This window comes from Falco biarmicus, chromosome 6 (genome assembly GCF_023638135.1).
Source record: "Falco biarmicus isolate bFalBia1 chromosome 6, bFalBia1.pri, whole genome shotgun sequence".
Lineage (NCBI taxonomy): Eukaryota > Metazoa > Chordata > Aves > Falconiformes > Falconidae > Falco > Falco biarmicus.
Window position 1 is genome coordinate 54,577,990 of NC_079293.1, and position 24,327 is coordinate 54,602,316.

The following is a 24,327-nucleotide window of genomic DNA, read 5'->3' on the forward strand; positions in this document are numbered from 1 at the left end:
AGGGGGCACAGCCGGGGCAGCTGGCCCCAGCTGACCAAGGGGGTATCCCATACCGTATGGCGTCATGCTCAGCATATGAAGCTGGAGGAATAAGGAGGAAGGGAGGATGTTTAGAGTCACGGTGTTTGTCTTCCCAAGTAACTGGTACATGTGGTAGAACCCTGCTTTCCTGGAGATGGCTGAACCCCTGCCTGCCGATGGGAAGTGGTGAAGTAAATTATAAAGGCAGTTGCACATGGCTTTTGCTTTACCTGTTAAACTCATAAGTTGTCTCACTTGTACTCTCCTGATTATCTGCCCCATTCCACTGGGAGGGACTGAGCAAGTGACTGGCTGGTGCTTAGTTGCTGGCTGCGGTTAAACCATGACGCTAGCTTATGAAGAATTAACAAAAATGTTCCCTTGACCAGTTTCTTCTGGCAATAATGAGCAGTGCATAAGCAAACGGTATGCACGCATAGGGAGTTCATAGCCCTGTTTCATTATTTGAGCCATAGCTTATGCTGATCACGGTGCATCACTGCTACTTTCCATGCTTCAGCCTTCTACTGCACACACTGACTTTGTGGAAATCCGACTCCATAAGCTTTATTGAATTACTCATTACTCGCATGTAATGAGAGGAGGACTGGGTTTTGAAAGTAGTTGGAATCTGTTGAGGGGGTGTCTACACTGAGAAGAGCAAGTACTTGGAGTGAAAACTATTTCACCTAGCCACCAAATGAAAGCTTTATTCTCTCACAATTTTAATCTCTCTCTAAAAGTTTCTTATTTGCTCTATTTGTGTGCCATGCTTTGTATATATCACCTTTTTCTTATTACCCTTTTGCGAAGTCAGGATGACTTGCAAGTACTCTTCCTCTTTTTGGGGAGAGGGGGTTAAGGCTGCTCAAGGGGCAGTATCTATGAAAAGGCTTTATGTTTATGTCTTTTTCTGGTGGCAGACAGGAAACAATAAAAGTAGTTCTTAGGGATTTTTCAACTTCACAGCAATAATACTGGAGTACTGTATCCAGTTCTGGGGTCCCCAGTTCAAGAGAGACAGGGAACTACTGGAGAGGGTCCAGCGGAGGGCCACAAAGATGGTGAGGGGACTGGAACATGTCCCTTATGATGAGAGAGCTGGGCCTGTTTAGCCTGGGGAAGAGAAGACTGAGAGGGGACCTTATCAATGCATACAAATATCTTAAGGGCAAGTGTCAAGAGGACAGGGCTGGGCTCTTTTCAGCGGTGCCCAGCGACAGGACAAGGGGCAACAGGCACAAACAGCAGTGCAGGAAGCTCCACCTAAAGAGGAGGAAGGTGACAGAGCCCTGGAACAGGACTGCCCAGAGAGGTCATGGAGTATCCTTTTCTGGAGACATTCAAAACCCACCTGGATGTGGCCCTGTGCAACCTGCTGTAGCAGGGGGTTGGACCAGATGGTCTCAGAGGTGCCTTTCAACCCTCACCATTCTGTGATAATATGTGCCACAACAATACATTGTCAAAGTAGGCTTCAGCAAAGGAACGTGTGGCTCTTGTTCCTTGTGGCTGCTAACTAGTTTTAAAGTTTCCTAATCTTGTGATGAGACAGTAATTCTGCATTTTCCTGTCACATGGAGTGTGGGATTCTGAAGTTAGGTACACGACAACATTTGCTCTGAAATGTCCTCATTATGCATCTTAATACTATAACTTGTGACTAGATGGAATACTGATGGCCTAGTTAAAATAGTGCTTTTGAAGAAGTAATGACTGGGTTTTCCTTTCAAGCAACAGGTGGTCTGTCCTTTATTACATTTGGAAGAGGTCCCCAGCTCATTCCTCATCTCCTTCCTCACTTTCTTCCAGATGAGAACTCATGCAAAATGCGTTGATTTGATGTGCGGAATTAAACTTTATAACTCAGGATAGGTTATAAAGCAGGTATGTCTAATTCATCGGTGGGCATCAGGGTGGATAATTCCAAAAGCACCTGCTGCCCTGACTTCTTTGTGCACGTGTGATTTAAAGTATACATTAATACATATTCAATAGATGCCCGAGAATAGGTTGGGTTAGGATAATTAGTCTACCTAGAAGTCATTAACCTAAGTCTCCTCCCATTTGTGCTTGCGCACTGTCTCCTGGCGGGGGTCGTTGAGGATGAAGGCTTAGTAGTCAGTCTCCCTCAGTCTGAACTTTTCACCTTCACTCTTTCCACAGACTCAGTCATGTCTGGAGTTTCTTCCAAACCAAAAGCCAGGACAGATCCAGTTTTCCAATCTCAAGGCACAGATGTTCGCATACCAGTGTCTTCTTACCAGCACACAGAGCATCCCAGGTCCACCTTATCAGTACAAAGGGCCTAATTTGCAAAGTCATCCTGTGAAGCTCCTCTTTGTACATACAATGAGAGTTTTAATTATTCTCAGTTTTTCCATATCCAGTTAATCTAGTTATTTCTAAGCTTTCATCAGACTCCATCACCACTTGCTCATCTCCAGGATGAAATCACTCCTGGCCAGTTTGTAGCTGTTAATTCTTGTGGTAACGTTGTCGTTCAGCTCCTCTGTTAATTTTAATGGATCCTGCAACTCGCTAGGGGCTGTGTAGGTGATCAGCGGTTTTGCTTGGTCTGCCAGTCCCAGGGAAGCCCTCACGACTGCCCCGAGCCAGACCGGGGAGCCCGCAGGGTGCTTCCGGCGCCCGCTGGCGCCCAGGGTTTTTCCCCGCCCGGACCGGCACCCGCCGAGCGCCCCCGGCTGCGGCCCGGGCACCCCGCGGCGGCTGCCCCCCGGCTCCCGGCGGGGCGTGGGGCGCAGCAGGCCGCGCCCGCGGCCCGAGCATGCTCTGTGGCGGCGGCCGGGGCGCCGGGGCTGGCGTTGGCCCCAGGGCGCTGCGAGCCCGCGGCCGCTGCCAGACGCGGCTCCGGGGAGGCACCGCACCGCTCCGCGCCTTCCCCATGGGCAGCCGGGCGGCGGACGGCGCGGGGAGCGCGCAGCCCCCAGGTGGGAAGCGAGGGGCGCCCCGCGTTTCTCCGCCGGCGGCACGACCGGGGCCGGGGGGCGGCTGCGGCGCCGCAGGCTCTGCCTGCCCGGGCCGGGCCGCTCCGCAGCGCCGGGAGCCCGCGCTGGGGCAGGGAGCGGCGTGCGGGCGTCGGGCTCGGTCCTGCGCGGGCTGAGCCCCGCCGTGCCCAGCGCGGCGGCCCCGAGAGCTGCGGCTCGCGCCGCCGGCGGGCGCGGGGCCGGGGCAGCCCCGCCACAGCCCGTGCCTGCGGGGGGCCGAGGGGCGGCTGCGGGCTGCGCCGCCCGGGGAGGGGGGTGCTGCCGGTACGGCGGAGCCTGCGCTCCTGCGTGGGGAAAGCGAGTGGCACGGCGGCGCTGAGTTCCCCGGAGCCGGGAGGTACAACTTCTGTGTGCGGATCGTAGTTTTCAAACCCGGTCTACAAACTGTGTTTCCCTCTATCAGCGTATATTTTTTCCCCCTTTTTCTTTTGTATTTGAAGTACGTGACGTGCCAGAAGCACTTGCCGAGGAATCAAGAAGGTTTACCAGGGAACAGCTGTTTACAATGGTTGCAACTGCTTCTATAAACTTCAGTTCAATGATATGCTATTCAATCCTTGGACCCTTTTTCCCTGCAGAGGTAAACAAACAATTTAGCCAGCTATTCTTTAGTGTATTTTGCATGTTGAAACTTTTAAAAAGATCTTGAACACCATGGGACCTTTATGGCTGGCTGTAAGCTCAGAGTTAGATGTTTCATTTGTCGGAATTCGTAGTGGTAGCCTGATGCTGGCTAAAATAGATTAGAGTGTATATAAAGGTGACCTGGCTTCTGCCCATGGATTAATTTAATCTTCCCTGTGGCTGTGGAGGAGACAGCAAACTAATAATAAAGGATAGAAATTGAAATGGATGCTTGGAGAAGTGAAAGTTTTTTGCCCAGTGTTGCATAGCAGTTTGGTAGTAGAGCTGAGATTAAAACTCTGTCCATGTCCTGACTTGCATTTCAGTGTGTAGCCACTCAAGGACTTTTTATTTGTGGCTACCTCTCTGTTAATTCATACGGGGCCATCGTTCACTGCCTTAAACTTCCTGACCTAGCAACTGGAGGGGAAAAAAAATAATCTCTGCTTATGTTGAGTGAATACAATGTTTAAACATAGGGTGAAAAAAATGGTCATGCCATCTTTGCAGCAGAAGTCCATTTCTCTCATGACCAAGTTGTTCCCAAGTATTAACAAAGAAATGTTAAAATTATTTTTACTCTGAATATTTCTATATACTGCTTGTACCTAAGTAAGTGTACTTTGCCAGTTGCTTAAGTCGAAAATTTGCCTGGTGCTTGTTAGAGGGAGGCGTGATAACAGTGAAGATAACGGATACCTCTGTTCACTGCCCTCTCACATGGCAGGGATCAAAGCTTTGTAGTTAGCTCCATTGCACACCAGCTGAAGCCACCTGTATAAAGTCTGGTTACCTGTTCAGTAGTTCAGCAAACAGCACAGTGTTTCCATTCATTGAGGAATGAATGTTGCTTTTCCCTTGATTACATATAGCTTAAATAGAAGTGCAACGTGTCTTTAAATTGCTGTGTTGTTACCTTATGAGCCCCTAATACCTTTGAGAAAGGAAATTGCTTTCTAACTGCACTAACAGAGAATTAAAAAAATTCAAATGTACAAGACATGAGTGTTACTCATCTCACAGATTTGCCTCTGTCTTTACATAGCTGTGATCTTTTTTACAGGCAGAAAAAAAAGGTGCCAGTAACACCATTGTTGGCCTGATTTTTGGATGTTTTGCTTTGGTCAATTTCTGGACTTCTTTAATCTTGGGAAATTATGTAAGTTGAATAGAAGCTGTAACTTATTTCTGTGATGATGCAGGTTGGTACGTGAAAATAGTTCTCTAAGGCTGAGAAAAGAGATGTCTCTTCAGTAACAGTCCTGCAGGCCTGTGTCTACAGTAACTGCAGCCTGGCCAGCCAGTCTGAAGCTGATCTACGTCTTGTCAGTACGACTTAAAAATTACTCTTCTACAGTTCTTGAGGGTAACATAGGGTGGCGGACATGCAGATGTTTTGTTTCTCTGGTTAATTGTTCTGTTTGCTTCAGAGTAATCTGCTGATCAATTCACCTATTACCTCCTTTCCCCCACCCCTCATTTTATTTATTGCACTTACTTACATATTCTGTTTGTCTTTGGCAATGTTCTTAATGTGTTTTGGTTTGGTTTTGGTTTTTTTCCAGTTAGCTGCACTCCTACGTTTATGGTATGTTGTCTTTTTTTCCTTAACATTTCCTCCTGTTATGACTCTCTGCTGCTTAATTTGGTTTCCCCTTATATTTCATTATACAGCAATATGACATAAATGTCTCTAGTTCTTGCGACTTCAGTTTTCCCACAGATCCAGGATTTTTCTTATGCTGGAGGAATTGCAAATAAATTATATAGCAGTTTGTTTATATGCTGGAGCACAGCTGTCTATGCATTTTTGGCTACAGCTGCTCAGGATCATACCCTGAGTTGGGGCTGCTTCAGTGTCACGGTCTGCTCTTTCTTTGGCTGGGCAGTCTCTTTGCTGACTCCATGGTGAATGATTTTCTTTGGTGCTGAGGTGGCTCTTAAAGGTGTCACACCAGTGCCATCAGTAAGTTCTATCTCAGTGCCTGTATCGGCATTTACCTATGTAGCAACCCTCACCAAGTACTTTGGAGGGCAGAGGGTGTGCACTCCATCCTCACTGCAGACAGGTGAAGTGATCACCAATAGAGGTGGACAGTCCAGCAATCAGAAATCCTGAGGACTTCAGTGGAACTTGCCAAAATATGGGCTTTAGTAATAATGGCTGAAATGCAGGGACTTTGTCCAGGCCTGAACAAGAAAAGAATCTGAAATACCTGCTGTCCTTAGGGGAAGTTACAGCATGGAACTGGAAGCTCAGATGTACTTTGTTATGGGATTGAGTTAGCTTTATGGCAGTGCCTCTTGTCCTTCACCCTGGTGGTGGAGTCTGAAATGAAGGAAGGAGGGGTCCTTTCCCTGGTAAGGAATGGGGAAGCCTGAAGCTACTGTCCTTCCTATGCTAAACCTTTGTGCTATTAAAGGTTGTGATAAATTTGCTTTAAAATCAGCTTCCAATGACTCTCCTTAGCCATGTATGTGACAGGTATTGCTGACTTGGCATCACTGACAGTGCTGGAGGGGGAATGTATTATTTTCTGTTTGTTTATAATGAGGAATGCTGCTGTAACCTGCTGCTCTGCAGAAGCTGCAGCGCACTGCTGTGAAATAGTTAACTGCACCATTGTCTTACTGAACTGGGTTAAGTCACTTAACCGTTCAGAATATTTTTAGGTTCAGTATTGCATGAAGGCACACTGTCAGGAGCAGTGTCTCCAGACCTTTTAGTTACATATGCTATGAACTGCCCATAACGTTTTGATTTCTTAACAGTAACTTACTTTGAAAGATTTTTGATCTAGACTTGAAATAATGACATGTAAAAATGGTGTTTAATTTACAGCTTACACATATTGGAGCAAAATTCATGTTTGTGGCAGGGATGTTTGTTTCAGGATGTGTGACCATTCTGTTTGGGTGAGTAGTTTTTGTTGGGTTTGTTGCATATGTCGTCTTATCATTTTCATTCATGTGCAAAGGTGGACACAAAACAAAACTGGAAACTCTTGGGCATCTTCTGGGTGTTGGTTAGGTTACCTAACTTTTTGCATCTTTTTTATCTATCCTTTGTAAAGCAGAACAAACACTTCTGCCTTTCAGAAGGTTTCAAAGCCTGTTTATTACTTTGAGAGCAAAGGAGGAAGGTTCTATGTATTAAAGTAACTACTATAGTTCATGAACAGCAAGTCTGTCTAAGTGCAGCAATAAGGGAACTATTTATGCATGATGTTTTAATTATTCTTTTCTTAAAAATATTGAGTGCAAATGAGAAGCTTTGCCTGGCAGACAGAGAGGCCAAGACACTAATCTTAGCAAAATAAAAGTTTTATTAACAGTGAAGGAAGCTCTTAATAGGTAGTTGTAACTCATTGCATCTGTCTCCTTGCACAATTGCTTGGGAAAGCTATGAAATAGCACAGAAGATGGCACTGGAGTTTTTTACAGGTTAGGTTTTTCATACTTTTTTCACCACCAAAGAAAGGGGAAAAGGAGAAAGCTGCCAGAAATATTTTGGTAAAGTTTGAGTGACTTCACTGGTAAGATTCAAAAAGATGTGGCAATAGAAAGCATAGAGTGTCTTGTAACTGTGTCCTTTAATGAGTAAGAGGTGATGCTCCAGGGCCTTTAATAGATGACTTGTTGCATCTTGAGAGATCTCCATTTACTGAGCATGATTCTTTTTTTTCAGAATGCTGGACAAGGTGCCAAGTGGACCTATATTCATTGGTTTGTGCTTTTTAGTAAGAGCTATGGACGCAGTAGGTTTTGCAGCAGCAATGACAGCATCATTTTCAATCCTTGCAAAAGCATTTCCCAATAATATAGCTACTGTCCTGGTAAGTGCAAAAACCTGTGTTAAAGCTGAATACCCGCAAAATGATAAATTGCCAGTAGGCAGCCTAAAACTGGGAGGAGAAAACCTGCTGTCTCGCGCAGGCGTATTTGAAATTGTGATGTAATGTTTGTAGTCTAGAATCACAATCCTAGAACAAATTTAGAAGTATAAAGCAAGCAGTGTGTATTAGTTGCCTATGTTTTGAAGACAGCTGACCATTGACGGCAGTAGTTATCTCTTCAATTGAAATCAGACTATCAAAACACTAATACAGCTTTTAGTGACTACTTCTACATGGATTTTAAGAATCAATGTGGATATATTCAAGAAATTTGATTAATTCATTCAAATAGTATTGATTTAAATGACTGAAAGATGCAAAACTGGAAACAATTTTGATTTCATTTTTTTAATCTATTGATAAAAGTGATGTATTTCTCTATGAGAAATACATAGAGGAGACATAGAGGAGAGCTAGAACTGGAAATCTGGAGGGCACTGTTTCTGGTCATCAATGATTAATTTCAGCCGGAGATATCCTTATTTAGTCAGTTTTTGTGGTGCCAGGGAAAAAAGTTTTGTATTTAATAAAATGCTGCTTTCTGTTTCTCTTTTTCAATAAATTATAGTTTCAATTCAAATACAGACTGACAGAAATAACTGGTTTAAATTTTAATGAGTGAACAAATGTTAGAACGCCCTTCAGAACATTTAATAAAATCAGAAAGGTCGATGCTTTTATTAATATTGTTGTTAAGCTGTATAGTTACTGTATAAATAAATAAATGTCTATAAGAATATGACCTCATAACTAGCAAAAACTAGTAAATTGTATGAACAGTGAGGAGCTGGCAGTTTCTTTGGAAAGCAGGTTACATATTGTAAGGGTGTTTTGGATTTATTCAGTCAATAAAGTTAAAGTTTCCTGTTTGTAAATTTAAAGATGTAATTTAAATCAGTCCATCAAGTAATTCTGACTTAAAGGGACTTAGTTATCTGTCTTATAATCAGACTTTAAAATAAATGAAATTCTGTGGTGGCAGCACAATAAACACGATGCATAGCTGAAAATGGTATGTGATAATGAAGATCACCTCAAGACCACCATCAGAAATGCTACACTGCTATGGTTTGGCAGCTACCTATGTTTAAAATCTAGAAAGGGTCTATCAGAAGACAGATCTCTTTTAAATGTTGATCTGTTTGCTATATTTTATACTAATATCTTGTTCTGCATGCGAGTAAACCCTCTTCAAATTCATTCATGTAGACTTACTGTCCTTAAATAGACATGATGGAGAGTTCTTGTTACTGTGAGCTCTGCTCATGGTGGCTGCAGAGGCAGGAGGCAGAAGACAGAGCTGATTAGTGGAAGCAAGGTGCATCTTAGGGTAAAATCATATGACCTGAAGGAATGGAAGAGGTGTTTTTAGCCTTGCTTTCCATTGCCCATCTTAATAGTGCTAGATACTGAAAAGCACTTTCCCTCTCCTTACCCTTTTGGTACCAGTTTTTGGCCCACCTTTTACCCATTGGGTACCCTAGAGAATGTATGGGGAAGTTATTAAATGTAGACATAATCAGCCTTGTTGGAGAGGGGAATTCAGCATTTGTCAACATGATCCATCCCGCTGTTGGAGGAGGTATGGACTTCAGAACACAAGCGATATTACTTTTCTTACAGTATCAGGTTTGCCTTGTTCTTCTCGATCTGTAATAATGCAATGACGCAGCCTCCCCCTGCCCCCCAATAGTTCATTAACTTAGAAGGGCTAAATGGTGTACAGCCTGATTTGAATTGAAGTCTCACCAATCATAAGTATTTTTAATGTATGTTTGATGAGCAACACAAGTAAAAGCATTATTTGGATGCGGTTAACTCATGGGCGTTCCATGTGCTGAAGTTTACCAGAATGTCTCAAATCTATCCAGAAATTTTGAAGACTTGCTAGTCATATGTTACTACTAGTTATTTCCCTTGCTAGGAAAGGAAAGGCTGTGACCCTGGGCTGACCTAGAGTGAAGAACTTGGCTATTGCTGACTGTACCTGCTTTTGGGCCACTTAGCCACTGTGACTTGTATCAGTAAAACTAAAGATGGGAATGAATCCCTATACTATATCTGCGTCCCAGAAGTTAGCAAAATGTTAATTGTAAGCAATTATTACCATCAGCTGTTAGTGGTGGTTTGAGTGTTGATTAATCAAGTGTTGGGGCAGATGTTAACAGTGGTGATTATAGTGTTGTAACACAAGATTTAAGTGTTTAAATTTATTAAATTGATATAATTATTAAATTATAGCCAAAGTAATCTGAGTTATTCTCGTTGCAATTTCCCTGTCATTCCCTACCATTTGTCAGTTATAGAGAGAAAGCTTTAACTTGGCACATGCAGCTCTTCGCATGCGATGATGACCCATCCAGGCAGGCTTGTTTGGGTCCTCCCCCTCAGGCTAAAGTGTGACAGCAGGTGGCAGAGATGATCACTTCAGCTTGAGTTGTCCAACAAATACTTTCCTAGCATGTCTTCCCTTAGGACTGAGATCTGTTAGGTGACAGCAGAGTGGCTAACACTGCAGTACAGGTGGTTGCCTGAAGCGAAGCAAAAGAAGTGATGGTTGTTCATGCAGGCAACTGAAATTCCTTTTGCTATCCCACTTTGTGAAGGTCGCTACCGGCAGTTATCCCCTGTAGTGATGCAGTGCCTTTTTTCTTTTCACTGGCCTATGCTGTGCTGCACCTCAGAAAATGGCTTGCTTTTTATTGTTATGTTGGAGTTTCCCAGCTCTTTATCTTTTCATTTTCTTTTTAATCCTTTAGGGCAGCCTTGAAATTTTTACAGGACTTGGACTGGTGCTGGGTCCGCCTTTAGGTGGCTTTTTGTATCAATCGTTTGGTTACGAGGTTCCTTTCATTACACTGGGATGCGTAGTGTTGGTCTTGGTGCCTGTGAATATGTGCATATTATCAAAATACGGTAAGCATCCTTCCTCCTGTCTCCTTAAGTCACCTTAATTTCGCATATATTTAACTGTCCTTTAAAAAAATACCAGCTTCTGGAGTCTGGTCCAACTTGGAGGGCAAAGCTCCAGCTGAATTAACTTGTGATCTTGATCAGTCCCATGTTTTAATGTTACTCTAAATTAATGTGTGCAGATGGCCTGGAATGAATCCAACACCTCATGCCCATCTCTGCAGATACTAAGAACTCTGTGTGGAATTGAACTGAGATATATTTTTGTTTTCTTTTGTCTCGTTAGCTTCAGGGCTTATAAAGGGATCAGTTGTGTCTGCTTAGTATCAGTTTGTCATTGCAGCTAGTTGAAAAAAAGCTGGAGATAGGTTTTGCCTAAAACAAGAGAACTTGACATATCTGAAGGATAAAACAGAATTACAGAGAGAACAAAAGGTGGTTGGGGTTTTTTGTACTGAATAATGCAGGTTCTGATTAAGAGGAAACAGCATTAAAGTTAATAAATGAGGGGTTTAACTGAAGTACTGGCGGTCAAATAAATTTGATTAAATTTTAGATGGACCTGCTTGGAGGGAAAGCTAGCGTAAAGATAAATCTTCACACAAGATATTTGCAAGGTTACAGTTCTGTTAGTCTTTTCTAGAAAAAAACCCTAGTAACTTATTTTCAAAAACCTTTTTTCCTCTTAAATATGAAACCCTTGGAGAGTAACATCATATATAGTAGCTTTTAGAAGAAACTTCCAGTGGTTAACCATGTGCTGCTACTGCTGGCTTCCCCTCCACCTCCCCAAGCTTTGAAATTGTCTGGAGTCATGATGTTCCTAGCCGATTTAGAGACTACATTGAATAAATATTAGCTCTGAGCTGGTGGATGCTAATGAATGAACTTTTAGTTCTATGTATACTTTGAGACCACATTCTACTGTTAAGGTACCAACAGCATCAGGAGGGGAGCCTGACTTGGAAATGACACCTAACCATGACACCTGAAAGAAGCTTCCTGTCTGGAGTACAAATTGAATGTGTAGGAAACCTGAATGACTAGTTGCTTAAAAATTCAGACAGATCTCAACTGATAAATAGTGATCTTTTTATTTTACTTCCAAAACATGCTTCTCTGGATATGAGCAGTTCATGCGTGTGTGCATGTTTTAAGTTGAGACAGATCCATGAGATTTTCATTGTATAAAGGCTAGTGGAGAAATAACTGTTTTTTCACATAATTGGAATAGTACATACTTTTGTTTCTTTCAGGTTGGGGATTTGCAATGTTGTAATCTAAATTGTGTACTTTTCTTCTTTTATTCACCTATCAAATTTGGGTTTTTTTAACAAAAATAATATAGTGCATAATAGTCTACTATTGACTTTCATTTGTTCAATAACAAGAGTAATTGGACTAGAAAAAGCAAATAATAGTGATTTCTAAAGCAGAATTTCAATCATGAGCTTATGCTGCTGAAAATAATGCACTTCCCCCCTGCCCCCCTTCTCTTAAAACAGATTCAGTCCCTAGCAAGGACTCCTTTTGGAAACTCATTCTTCTGCCGAAAGTCTTACTGCTCTGTCTTATTATATTTTCTCTAAGTGCATGCTTGGGCTTTTTGGATCCCACGATGTCTCTATTTATCCTAAAAAAGGTAAGTCCTGTTAACACGCAGGGAAGTCTTTACTTGCTAAATAGTAAATAACTGGTTATAAATGTGGTTTAAATATCCTAAACAAAATTAAGCCTTATCCAATTACACCGCTTTCATTAACTGGTTTCCAAATGACGTTTTTTTCACAGTACTGACAAACTACGGTTTCCATAGACACCATCTGTTGTCACTGGGTCTCAGTAACTTTGAGGAAATGTAAGGCCTTTAAAAATACGCTTTTTCCACTTAATTGGCTTTCAGCTGCAGAGTACCTTCTCCACACAGGGCATGGCAGCTGGTTTTGTGAACAAGGGACTCTTTCCTCCTTTCTGAAAGCAAATTCTGTAAAACTGCAACAGTCACTGACAGCGTTGTATCTCTTGATACGGACATTGTTTTCATGGACGTGATGTCACAGCTCCGCGTTCTCCTACAACAATGCCAAAATGTAGTTTAAATTTAGTAGTTTTAATTTAACTGACTTCTTCACTCATTAAAAAGGCAAATGCCATTTCATTTATTTATTTTTTACATATTTTAATATTTATTGATTTGTTTCCTACCTAATTTTATTTTCCCCATGGTGTTTAAGGTAATGATTTTGAAGTAAACAGATTAAGATTCTATAACTGTGTGTAATTAAGCAATGCTTTTTGAGTCGTTTGTTTATTAATTGTTTTTCCAGGGAATAGCATTTCACAGGTGGTTGTGCTCCTACTTTTTGTCTGTTTAGTCCAATACTTAAAGCACTCATCCAGGGTGAAGGAGGCTTAGTGCTGATGTCTTCCATCATTGGAGGTGTGAACGCACACCTTCCGTCACCCAGGAGGGATCTGTAATTATCCCACTGTAGAATATTGTGCACTTAGGTGGCTCTTCTGCTTTCCCTCTGCTCTGTGCTAACAGATACTTGCTGTTGAAGGGCTGTAGCCTTCTAGGCAGTGTATGGCATATGGCAAGGAAATAGTGAATATTTATGTAGTCCGTGCCACATGGAACATCTTGGAATACCTTCTGCCTGATAGTTAAGGCACTCATTTGAGAAACTGGTATGCTTTTGGTTCATTACACGTTTTGTTTCAATACAGAAATTTGACTCTGCCTTAGGAAAATGTAGACCTCAGGTTATCTGCAAAAAGCCTCTTATTCATTCTCATAAAAATCCTCCTTTTGTTGAAAAGCTAGCATTGTGTTTTGTGGCACTACTTACTTTTAAGATGCACTGATTAGCAGTGGATGACTACAGTATTTATGCTTTTTTAAATGGAAATAAAATTGAAGATTGGAGAGGTAAAGACTAAATCCATCTGAATTTCAGTGTCTGAAGTATCTGTTTCAAATGTGCCAGATACTAATGGTAGAATCCAGTGTGCTGGTGTAGGGACATCCCATAGTGTTTCCACCTGAGATTATTTAGGCTTTATCTGAGTACAGTTGTGCCCAGAGTTTTCACTCCATGCTTAGAAGTGGAAGTAAACTGGAGTTCTGCTGATGAATACTTAAATAGCCTCTGTATGGTATAAGTAAAATACTTAAAATCATGTATTTCAGTATTTTGACCTAAAATATGATTCTTGGATTGTCCTTTAACGGACATAGCATATATGGTTTGATGTTTTGTTTTTTGTTGTCTGTCTTTCCATAGTTCAAACTCCCAGCTGGTTATGTGGGCTTGGTATTCCTTGGTTTAGCACTCTCGTACTCCCTGTCTTCTCCCCTCCTTGGACTCCTAAGTGACAGACTGCCAGTGAGTACTACCCTACTGTTTGTACAGGGTTAGTAAAGCAGTCTGTGCATTTGGTTAAAACTGGACGACTTCCCATATTGAAGTGGTGGATATAGGCCTGGTACTGTAAGGAGATCTGTCTTTCAGGTCCTTGCACATACACCGAACACTGTCAACTTGAAGGTCTCTTTTTGCAAGGTCCAGGTAATACAAGAATGTCCAAAATAGTAAAGGATATTGGACAAGTGTCATGTAGTTGAAATGTGTTGAGCTTTTCCAGTGGACTAAGCCCAAGCTATTTCCAGCCAATATGGAATACAGAGTGGGAAAATACATCCCAGTTACACGTGCTATTGACCACATCTAACGTTATCAGCTTTTGAGAAGAGGAGTAAAGATGTTCTAGTTAGATGTATTGACTTTGTTTCTTTAAAAATGTAATATCCAAATTAGAACAGCACACTGGCTGTGGTTCTTTAGCTCTTAAATGCACCTCAGAGAGACTTTAACAGTAATACACTTCAAATGGCCTGGTTGACAGCCACCACTAATTAATTGATCAAGGAAACCTACACTTTGAATGCTGTGTGTGAAGGACAGTGCCATTTTTCTGACAGTTTTTTCCTGACACAGACTAACAATGGCCTTTGTACATGAGAATTATATGCAATGCTACATGATATTTCTTATACTAAGGAAGAGTAAGACCTAAAATACGTTGTTAATAGGGAAGCACCATTATTCAGTATCCTAAAGAAATCACTGTATTAAGCAGCTGCTGCCAGTGATTGCACTGGTGGTAAGGAAACATGAATTCAGTATTTCTTGATGGTGTTCAGAACTGGCAGAGAAATTGTGAATTCCCAGTTTGTGAGTAATGATGGTCTCTACGGGAGTTGTACTTTTCAGGAGATGAAGATTTAGAAGAGCGGTATTAGGAAAGGCAAAATAGTTACATTATAAATTCATGTCTTTAAAATACATACCTCTTCCTTTTCATTCACAGTACCTCAGGAAGTGGCTGCTGGTATCTGGGGGTTTAATGACAGCACTGTGCTTTTTCATGTTAGGACCTGCTCCTATACTGCACATTGAAAGGTACAGAACTGCCGCTTCTTCAGCCTGTCCCCTTATGTGATTTTTTGTGATAGCTGTCATGACCATATCATGTATATTCACAGATCTATAATTAGCACCTCTGACCATGAAACAGAATTTTTTAACTTCTAACATGTGAATACAAATGTAAAGCAGTGGAAGCGTCTGAAAATGGAAATTTTACAGCTTTGTAAAACAGATCCTTTTCCTTTGCTTTTTACTGTTACTGTGTTTGCTCACATTAATGTGAGTGGTGGGAAGAGTGCTGCTTTTTATTTTTGTTTCTTCTCAATTCTGTAGCATTTCTAGTGCAGCAAAACAAAGTTCTTTTTTTGGCCTTATTTTTCAATTTTCTCTATTTCATCAGTATTTCTTAACTCTGGGTTTTATTTGCATGGCTGTGCAGCAGTATTGATTTTTCCTCTCTTTGTATATAGCTTACTGAGGAAAATGCCAGATTATGCATGAATTACGCATTATGATTATTAATGCTTTGTTTTCAGCTAGCTAAGTAAAGACAACGTCTGTTGCACCTGAACACTGCATTACCATATCTCTCAAGTTAATTCAGAGCAAACCACTCTAGTATGTTTTCAAAACAGCTATACAGTCCTTTTATCTTAGGTTATGTACTCTGTTAAAGATGATGATAGGCTTGCTAATGTGCAGAATTATTCAACTTCCTCCTAGACTTCTAATTTTTAAAGAAGATCATACATTTGAAACTGGTGAGGTAATATGTTAGAGCTGGTGAGAAAAAGAAATCAGTAAAATCTTCATCATTATTTTCTTTAACTAAGTCTGTTTCATTATAATGTATTAGGCTACACAATTTTAGGTGCAAAATCCTTCACTTGTGCAACAAACCAAGCCTGGAGCTTGGACATAGGTATTGCCGAGTTAAGCTCATCTGTCTACCTCTTCTCTCTGTGCTCCTCTTAAAATTAACTGCATGTGATAAGGAAATAATTTGAGCACACGATTTTCAAATTATTTTACAAAGTCTTTTTTTAAGCATAGAATTGTATTTTTCAAGTCATAGCTTTCAGTTAAATTAGAATTCTTTTTGGCTTTAAGAAACCTAGTTTTCTGGTCAGTCACGGAGAGCTGATACAACAGCCTTCAGTCAGATGGGGTCCTTACTTGAAAAGAGTCTTCAGCAGCTAACTTCTTTTAAATGCCTCTTTTTTTTTCAGTCAGCTGTGGATGTTTGTGCTAGTGCTGGTTTTGATTGGCTTTTCCCTTGGCATGAGCGCTATTCCAGTGTTTCCAGAGATACTGCACTGTGCATAGTAAGTAACTGGGTCCAACAGGTCTTTCATGTTACCGACAGTAGGAAACTGCAACTAATTTTCAGGGGTGGATATGAAGTAGAATTTTGGCATGGCTATTACCGCCCTTTTTGAGGCAAAAGCAGTAACATTTAAATGCTTCCACTACTCTTTTGTCTTAGTTGTTTTTTGACTGAGAACCCCGGTCATTATACTCCAAATGTAATTTTCTAAATGTGTACCTCAGTACTGTGAACACACTGAAGTCCATCAGACTTTGGGTCTCATAGCACGGGGTGACCTGCGCGTGGTTTCATATACATAGGATTTATTTCAGCTTCTGAGGACAATTAATAACAGTTTTCACTGGATTTTCAGACTGCATTGTCACTGCATTGTCTTTAGTAGCTGCACCTACAGGAGTCATACTTGCTTAGAGTGCACAGCCTGTGATGTGGCTTGGCAGTAACGACCTAGAAGGGTCTTGGTTTATTCTAGTTAATATGTTCCTTTTGGAACAAGGTCTTTCTGTCTTAAAAGTCACCCGTCACTGTTTTACACTTGCCATATGAAACATGGGGATTAAGTGATGGTGTGATGTTAGGAATCTTACTTGAAAGACATCAGAGATGAGTAGTGGCACTGCAGTCCTCCAGAGAGGCAGCAAAGAAGAAAGTACTGGGTAAACAGATATGATTCCACTGTAAACTTTTGCTTGTTAACTATTTATGTTGTATGTAAATTAAAAGGAGGGAAAAAACTATATAAGGGAAGGCTATAGACTGAGACACAATAATGTACTACTCTAACTGGTCTGTCTTTCTGCAGTGAGAATGGATTTGAAGAAGGTCTGAGTGTGCTGGGACTGGTGTCTGGGCTTTTCAATGCCATGTGGTCCCTTGGGTAGGTACACAGTCACCTTTTTGTAAGCATTTGGTTGTTTTATGCTACTGTCACATGAAAGCCTGATGCGTTACAACCAGAAGTCTTGCACTGCAGTCATTGTGTTGACCTTGATTCAAAAGGTTCTTGCTAAACAGATGCCTGGTGGACATATTAAAACAAAGCTTTTTACCCAACAAAGGAAATGGACTCTGAACTTATCTTCCCTGAAATGTATTGCCCTGCATATCAAAACACTTCAGTGATTAAGTGGATGTTAGCTTGCACTTCTGTGTGGTCATTTTTGTTGTCACTGAAGTATTTAATGCTTAATACAGGGAGAGGTGGACTATTAATTTTTTACTAAGCTAAGTCCATCCACATGGGATGGGCTAGAAGGTATCTGCTCCCGACTAATTCTGTTCTTCCTTTTTCATTTTCCACATTTCCTCCTTGTGTCTGGAATAGCATAAGGTAGAATCTCCTTTTCTCTTTCAGCCGTTATTTAAAGTCTGTGTTTGTGCATCTGTGTGTTTTACCCAGTGGTCATCACAGAAATGAGTGGAAGGTGCTACTGGCTGAGTGACTCTTCAGAGTTGTCACTCAGTGGGAAGTGACAGTCCCCCTGTTGACAGCCACTTTCAGGATTTTTTTTTATTTGGCCTTGTAGTCCTCTGTGGCTGCAGGCGAGTTTCAGTGGTACAAACTTGCATCATTTTTTCCAAGCTAACTGAAGTTCTAGCTGCCCTGTTCATTTGGCATAGGGTTCAGTACAGATCTAAGTAGTATAAAGTTACCAAAGCGCAGCTTTATGCTGTTACCAAGCTTGGCTTTATGTGACTTGCTTCCAGGAAGTCTCTCGAGTTTTACAGAGTTTTGTCCCTTTCTATAGCAAGAGACTGTATCGTGTAAGACCATTCATAAAGTGACAGCAGCTGCATAACCTTTCATGGCATTCTTCAGACAGGCATGAAGGTGCAGGGCAGTTACACACAGCTCAACCTTGCAGTGACTGCGTCTGTCACAGTGTGTCTCCCCACCTCTCTATATCCATCAGTCTTTTGTCTTGAAGTTTGGAAGGTTTACATTTTGAGGGAAGGGATGGGAGTTTAAATTTCTTTTATGATAGAATTGATTGGTGTAGATGCCCTGTTAGAACATGGTTCGTAATGGGGCCTCTAAGGTGTTCCAGATACAGAAGAGAGTGCATTCAGCTTTCTGATGTGGATCCTATTTCCAGCTGAGGAGGTAACTAAACAGGTTTGTTGGGGCCATGGCAAACAAAGCATTAATACTTATTGTGGATTATAGGAAAGTTAGGTCTGTAGAAGACAATCTTTTTGTTGACAAAGGAGAGAGAATCAATGGTGGGAGGCCACAAAATGCCATAAAAAAGTTCTCTGAGAATGTGTTATCCTTTCTGTTTGGGATACCAATACCTCATTTTGATTTGTGGCAGGGCATTTGCAGGTCCTACTTTGGGAGGATTTCTAAATGAGAAGCTGGGTTTCGAATGGGCCTCAGCCATCCAAGGAGGATGGGCACTGTTAAGTGTAAGTAATTACACATTTTTTGCTTTTTATATCTATTGCAATTATGAGCTATTGCATAAGGTTATTATTACAATTGTAACTGACTGTTTCCTCAAAGGGTCTTGCAACTGGAATATTCTATATCACTGAGGCAACAAGAAGCAGGTATGCTGAGATATTTATTCTTTACTTTGCTTGTAGCCATATGAAGCAAGCCTTTGAAAGCTGTGCTTCCATTTTTTACTCTCTACCAATCTGATAATTGACAAGATGAGCATTAAAAACACTGCTTAAATACTTTGTCTGTATCCTTTCCTAAATCCCTACTGACCTGAACAGAGACCTAAACCAGGCAATGCCTGTTCTACACAAGCAACAGGACTGTAGCATTGACGAGCAAACTCCACTGATGGTTCCTCTAGGAGGGTGTCTGTGATCTTGAAGTGGTTGGATGGTTGCGTCCAGAGAGTAGTGGTCAATGGCTCAGTGTCTCTGGGTGGAGATCACTGATGAGTGGTGTCCCTCAGGGGTCAGTATTGGGACCGGTACTGTTTAATACCTTCACCAACAACAACAGTAGGATTGAGTGTATCCTCATCAGATTTGCAGGCGACACCAAGCTGAGTGGTGGTAATTGACGTGCCTGAGGGACAGGGTACCATTCAGAGGGACCTCGACAAGCTGAAGAAGTGGGCCTGTGTGAACCTCCTGAGGTTCAACAAGGCCAAGTGCAAGGTCCTGCACCTGGGTCAGGGAAACCCCCAGTATCAATAGAGGCTGAGGGATGAATGGATTGAGAGCAGCCCTGCTGAGAATAACCTGGAAGGTACCAGTGGATGAAAAGCTGGACATGAACCAGCAAGGTGCACTGACAGCCCAGAAGGCCAAACATATCCTGGGCCGCATCAAAAGAAGCATGGCCAGCAGGGTCAGGGGAGGTGATTCTGGCCCTCTGCTCTGGTGAGATCCTACCTGGAGTGCTGCATCCAGCTCTGGGACCCTCAGCACAGGAAAGACATGGACCTGTTGGAGAGAGTCTAGAGGAGAACTAGATCAGAGGGATGGAGCACCTCTTCTACGAGGAGAGGCTGAGAGTTGGGATTGTTTAGCCCGGAGAATAGAAGGCTCCAGGAAGACCTTATTGCAGCCTTTCAGTACTTGAAGAGGTCCTATAAGAAAGATGGGGACAGACTTTTTAGTAGGGCCTGTTGTGATAGGACAAGGAGTAATGGTTTTAAAACTAAGAGAGGATAGATTCATACTAGACATGAGGAAGAAATTTTTTATGAGAGTGGTGAAACACTGGAACAAGTTTCTCAGAGAGGTGGTAGATAACCCCGTCCCTGGAAACATTTAAGGTCAGGTTGAATGGGGTTTTGAGCAACCTGATCTAGTTGAAGATGTCCCCAATTATTGCAGGGGAGGTTGGACTAGATGTCTTCTAAAGGTGCCTTCCAACCCAAACCATTCTGTGAAATGATAGCCATAAAAGCAATAGTACATGGTTCTGCACAATAGTGGGGAACCAAATCCAGTGATCCATGTAGCTATTTCAATGTAATGAGTGGCTTTTTTGCTGTAACGTTGATATTGCATAGAAGTATCTGGAGAATATTAAACCTGTTTCTTCCCTCCTGTTCTTTTCCTTGTGCAAACAGTTCCAGTTCCAGCCTGCAAAATCCTGCTGGTAATAATGAAGAAAGAACTCATCTGATGGGCAGTGAAACATAGCCAGATATACTTTCAATTCTCTGTTTACTATTGTGGTTTAACCTAGTGTTGAGATGAGTGTTTCATTATTCTGGAGCTGGGGTACGTGATCCCTTAATGAACAACCAGTTGTGGTTTAGTTGTAGCTGCATTACTGTTTTGAAACACTAAACACTGACTGTCTTTCTTTTGGAAGTCCTCCGTGGATTGGCCGAAGTGATGAGTAACCCTCAGATGTCAGCCTGTTTAATTGTGTTCCATATACAGTGCACCACTGTACGTGAAGAGATACGTTTTCAAATGTCTTGTTTCTATACTTGAGCCTGCTGTGCATTATTCTTGGGTAAAGCTACTATTTTGCTACCATGATTTTCTGTATTTTTTTAAAGAAAGTTCAGTATCTTGTAATACTTAAAATGATAACATAAAATGTTGAAACAGAATTTGAAATTACAAAGCATTAAGCACAATATTGTTTTCAATAAAGCAACTTTTTTCCTAAGTTTTGTGATTTTTCTTAGACAACAAGAGTCTAAAAGACTTTGTGTCTACCAGCACTTGTATTATCTCGAAAGTGGCTGAAAACAGAAGGCAAAAGTAACGAAAAGTTAGCATCTCTATACAGAATTAACTGACCTTTGGTCCTGGAGGAGACTTTGCATCATGTGTATGTATGTTTGTATTATATATGAAGACTCGGCTTGGTATGTATGAGATCTGTTTTACTCATAAATGCCAGCTGGAATGTTTGTAACTGATTGCCTCTGCAGCAGTAAATCTATAAAATGAGGGGCTACTCTTTTCCAACAATGGGGAAAAAATGATCTCCTCATCTCCTCTGGATGCTCAGCAGTAAAACACATTGGGAAGTGAGGTAAGGGTATGACTGGCACACTTCTCAGCCTTGGCCGTGGCAGAAGTCTTTTCATTTGTCCTTGAGGCCAGAACTGGGTCCTAGAAGGGGTTCTCTGTGGGATCCATTTTCCCCTAAATGAGAGAAATGGTCTAGTCTTAGCAATTTCCAATAATTTTCTCTTGTGAATAGCTACTGGAGTTTACATGACAAGTACTTCTTTCTTTCTCTCCCAAAAAGGGCTCTAGCAAGAGCTGCTCTGGTAGCCAGCTGAACTGTGAAGCATCAGGGCACCAGAGGCTTCCCCTGGGAATATCCTGGCAATACCTCCCTTTCCTTTTATATTGGGTGTTAGACTGGAACTAGGAATGTACACCTCAGCCTATTATGAAGTGCTGACCCTGCCAGTGCTGATGGTGAAGCAGGTGAGAAGGAGCTGAGAGGACTGGAGGTAGATGCAGATGCACAAGATGCAGATCTGTAGACATGAGACTTAAATTAGCTCTCTTTGTGGAATGAGTTGTTCGCTTACCTGACTTGTGCTGTTAGGACTTGAAGTGGCTGGGATTATCAGGAAGAGCACAAATGTCATTGGAATTAATGAGCTGTCCTGCAATGCATGAACTTCATCAGACCTCCAGTGGAAACTGGACAGGTTTAACGAACCCCTCTGGCTTTCTGGCAACACATCTTCTCCCCTCTTCATTCTTTCATGTGCACAATAGAGGCAAAAGAAATCTGAAGAGGAGTCCTGGTGTCCAGGTTTGTTGTTCAAATGGACTCACAAGCACGTTCTCCTGCCGTGATTGTCCAGGGGTCCTGGAACCACGGTTAAAGCAGAGCAGTGGCAACTCCTATGGGAAACTCAGCAACCCCTTGGCTAGGGCTGTGCTGGCCTCCTGCATGGCAGGGCTGAATGCCCTGCTGTAACGGACACAGCTGTACGATCTGTGAAGCTGTGATGAACTACACTGACCTAGATGGGAGCAGCCCTGAGCTGGGGTGGCCCAGGCAGTGCCCATGCGGCAGCACCAAGCTGGGGAAGGGCTGCCTGCCTCCTGCAGCCCGTGCCCTCAGCTTTGGGCAGGAATGTGGCTGTGCTGAGATTTCACAAATTCTGGCTTGTTTTCCTGCTGTGACCTGGGCTTGCCTTGAACTGCATTACTACAGCCATGCCACACCTGAATCATTATTTGCAGATCTGGCAGGTGATGTGTTTCTTCAGCTGCAGCACAGCGGTGACTTCGCCATGACTTCTCTGCCAGTGGTGTAAGGCAGAATTGCTCAATGCTGGCAGCTCTCTTGCCTTTGACACTTGTGAGACTTTCCAGGCAGGGTGAGACTTTCCGGGCAGGGTGATTGCATCCCCAGGTGTTGGCTTTCTGCCACTCTGGGGAATTCCCAGGTTTCATGCAAGACTTTCCCTTTTAAGGCCCCCATCTTTGCTTGCCCCTGACATCTCCTTGGGTGACTTGGTTGCTCCAGCCATGGGTCTTCCTAAAGCCTGTGCCTCTGCTGTGCTTTTGGTGCTGCCTGCTCTGGAAGCCTGTGACCTGGACAGCTGCGTTGCAGCCGTCATACGAGTACAGCATGGTCTTAGAATCATAGAATCACTGAAGTGCCAGTTTCTCCTGAGGAGGCCTTGATGACAATAGGGAAAAATATGGCAATTTTGGAAGCAGCCTTCAAAGAAGTAGCCAGACATGTATTATGACCTCCTTAGAGACTTCATTTTGGTAAACTGACCATTTATTCCTTTTCTTAATAGTATTTTTGGGCTTTGCACGTTGGTACCAGGGTGCCCATATCATTGTGACTCCTGAAGATGGCATTTATGGCTAGGTCTTCACAAGGGAAACAATATATCCTTATCTTGAGGATATCCCAGAGCCACAGGTGGACTGGATTCCATGTGCTGATCCTGGAAGATACTGTCCCTACTGTGCATGGGGGAACAATCTGATGGGAAAGACAGCTGCCTTTAGGAGTGGTGGTTGATAGTTTTAAATGTCTTCAAACAACTGCTGTGAAATGAAGGCAGGTTAGGCATCATGTAGTTGCCATTAAATAGCTTCAGTTGACATCTTTTTTTTCTGTCATTTTTGCTTGCTGTAATTCTTTTTATTTTAGTTAGTATACTTGTAAAGTTTGAGATTTATTTAAAAGAAAAACAAAAACTTAACAGAATCCACATCTTAGTAATGCGTTGTAGAAAAATAAGATATGTGAATATTAAGAATATTTGTGGGTAAGATACCAGCTTCTACTGAAAGGATATGCTGCACAATTTCAAATCTGTCTTTTTGATTCATGAAATGCTAATCTTTTTATTCTGTTACTTTCCTTAATAAACTGTACCATTTTTTGAAGCTGGAATACTTCATGAAAGATAACAAAATGCACCATGGAAGAAACAAATCCTAAGCTACCTCAGCACAGCAGCCAAATCAAGAGCTGAAGCAGAACAGCTGAGATTAGCCCATGTGTCGGTGTAACATCAACGCTGTGCCACAGGCCGGCAGCAGAAGGAAGACTTGAAGGTGCAAAGATTCACTTTCACTGCAGGGAAAGCCCTGTATTCCTCAGTTAATGGGAAGTGAAGCCAGGGTTTCAGCACACGAAGCTTTGAAGCGCAAAACCGCTGCCTTCTGTTGAATAACAGAAAGTGACAGTCTTGTATTAGATATGACTAATTTACAGCTATCATCCTTGTGATCTGTAGTCTTAGTGTTGGCATTTTTATGGGTTGACTGGTTTTGATATTTTACTTCCTTTCTTCCTTCCCTGCTGTTGAGGTTTGCTCCCTCACTTGTGCTGGTAAGACTGAGCTGTCTGGCAAGGGGTAACTCCATCTGTGTGATTGTGAATCTGAGAGATAAGAAGCCACGTAATTCCAGTGATCCAAGGTGCCCGAGTGATGGTCACTAGCGGTACAACACCAACGTTGTCTTTGGCTCAGAAGGGAAACTGGTGGCTTGTTACCCACAGTGTTCGGGGAGCACGTGATCCTCGGGTGATTAAAGATGTGAGAGACAAGCTGCTTCCCAGGCTTAAATGTATTTGCACGTAGAGTCAGGTGTCAGAGGGCAGTTGAAAGCCACTGCCTCAAGATATCTTTGTTACTGCTATTCTGAATTCAATAGCAAGCACT

At 42.2% G+C, this 24,327-nt stretch overlaps 1 protein-coding gene across 1 annotated transcript; it reads left to right on the plus strand.

Moving 5' to 3' along the window:
* Nucleotides 1-2,817: 2,817 nt before the first annotated feature.
* SLC18B1 (solute carrier family 18 member B1) lies at nt 2,818-20,825 on the plus strand. Its single transcript, XM_056342774.1, has 14 exons — nt 2,818-2,972; nt 3,470-3,609; nt 4,717-4,812; nt 6,496-6,569; nt 7,342-7,489; nt 10,309-10,465; nt 11,968-12,104; nt 13,750-13,851; nt 14,837-14,928; nt 16,125-16,220; nt 17,028-17,102; nt 18,541-18,634; nt 18,732-18,778; nt 20,272-20,825. Exons 1-14 carry the CDS (start codon nt 2,927-2,929, stop codon nt 20,342-20,344), a joined length of 1,377 nt encoding a protein of 458 aa, XP_056198749.1. The 5' UTR covers nt 2,818-2,926; the 3' UTR covers nt 20,345-20,825.
* The last annotated feature ends 3,502 nt before the right edge of the window (nt 20,826-24,327 follow it).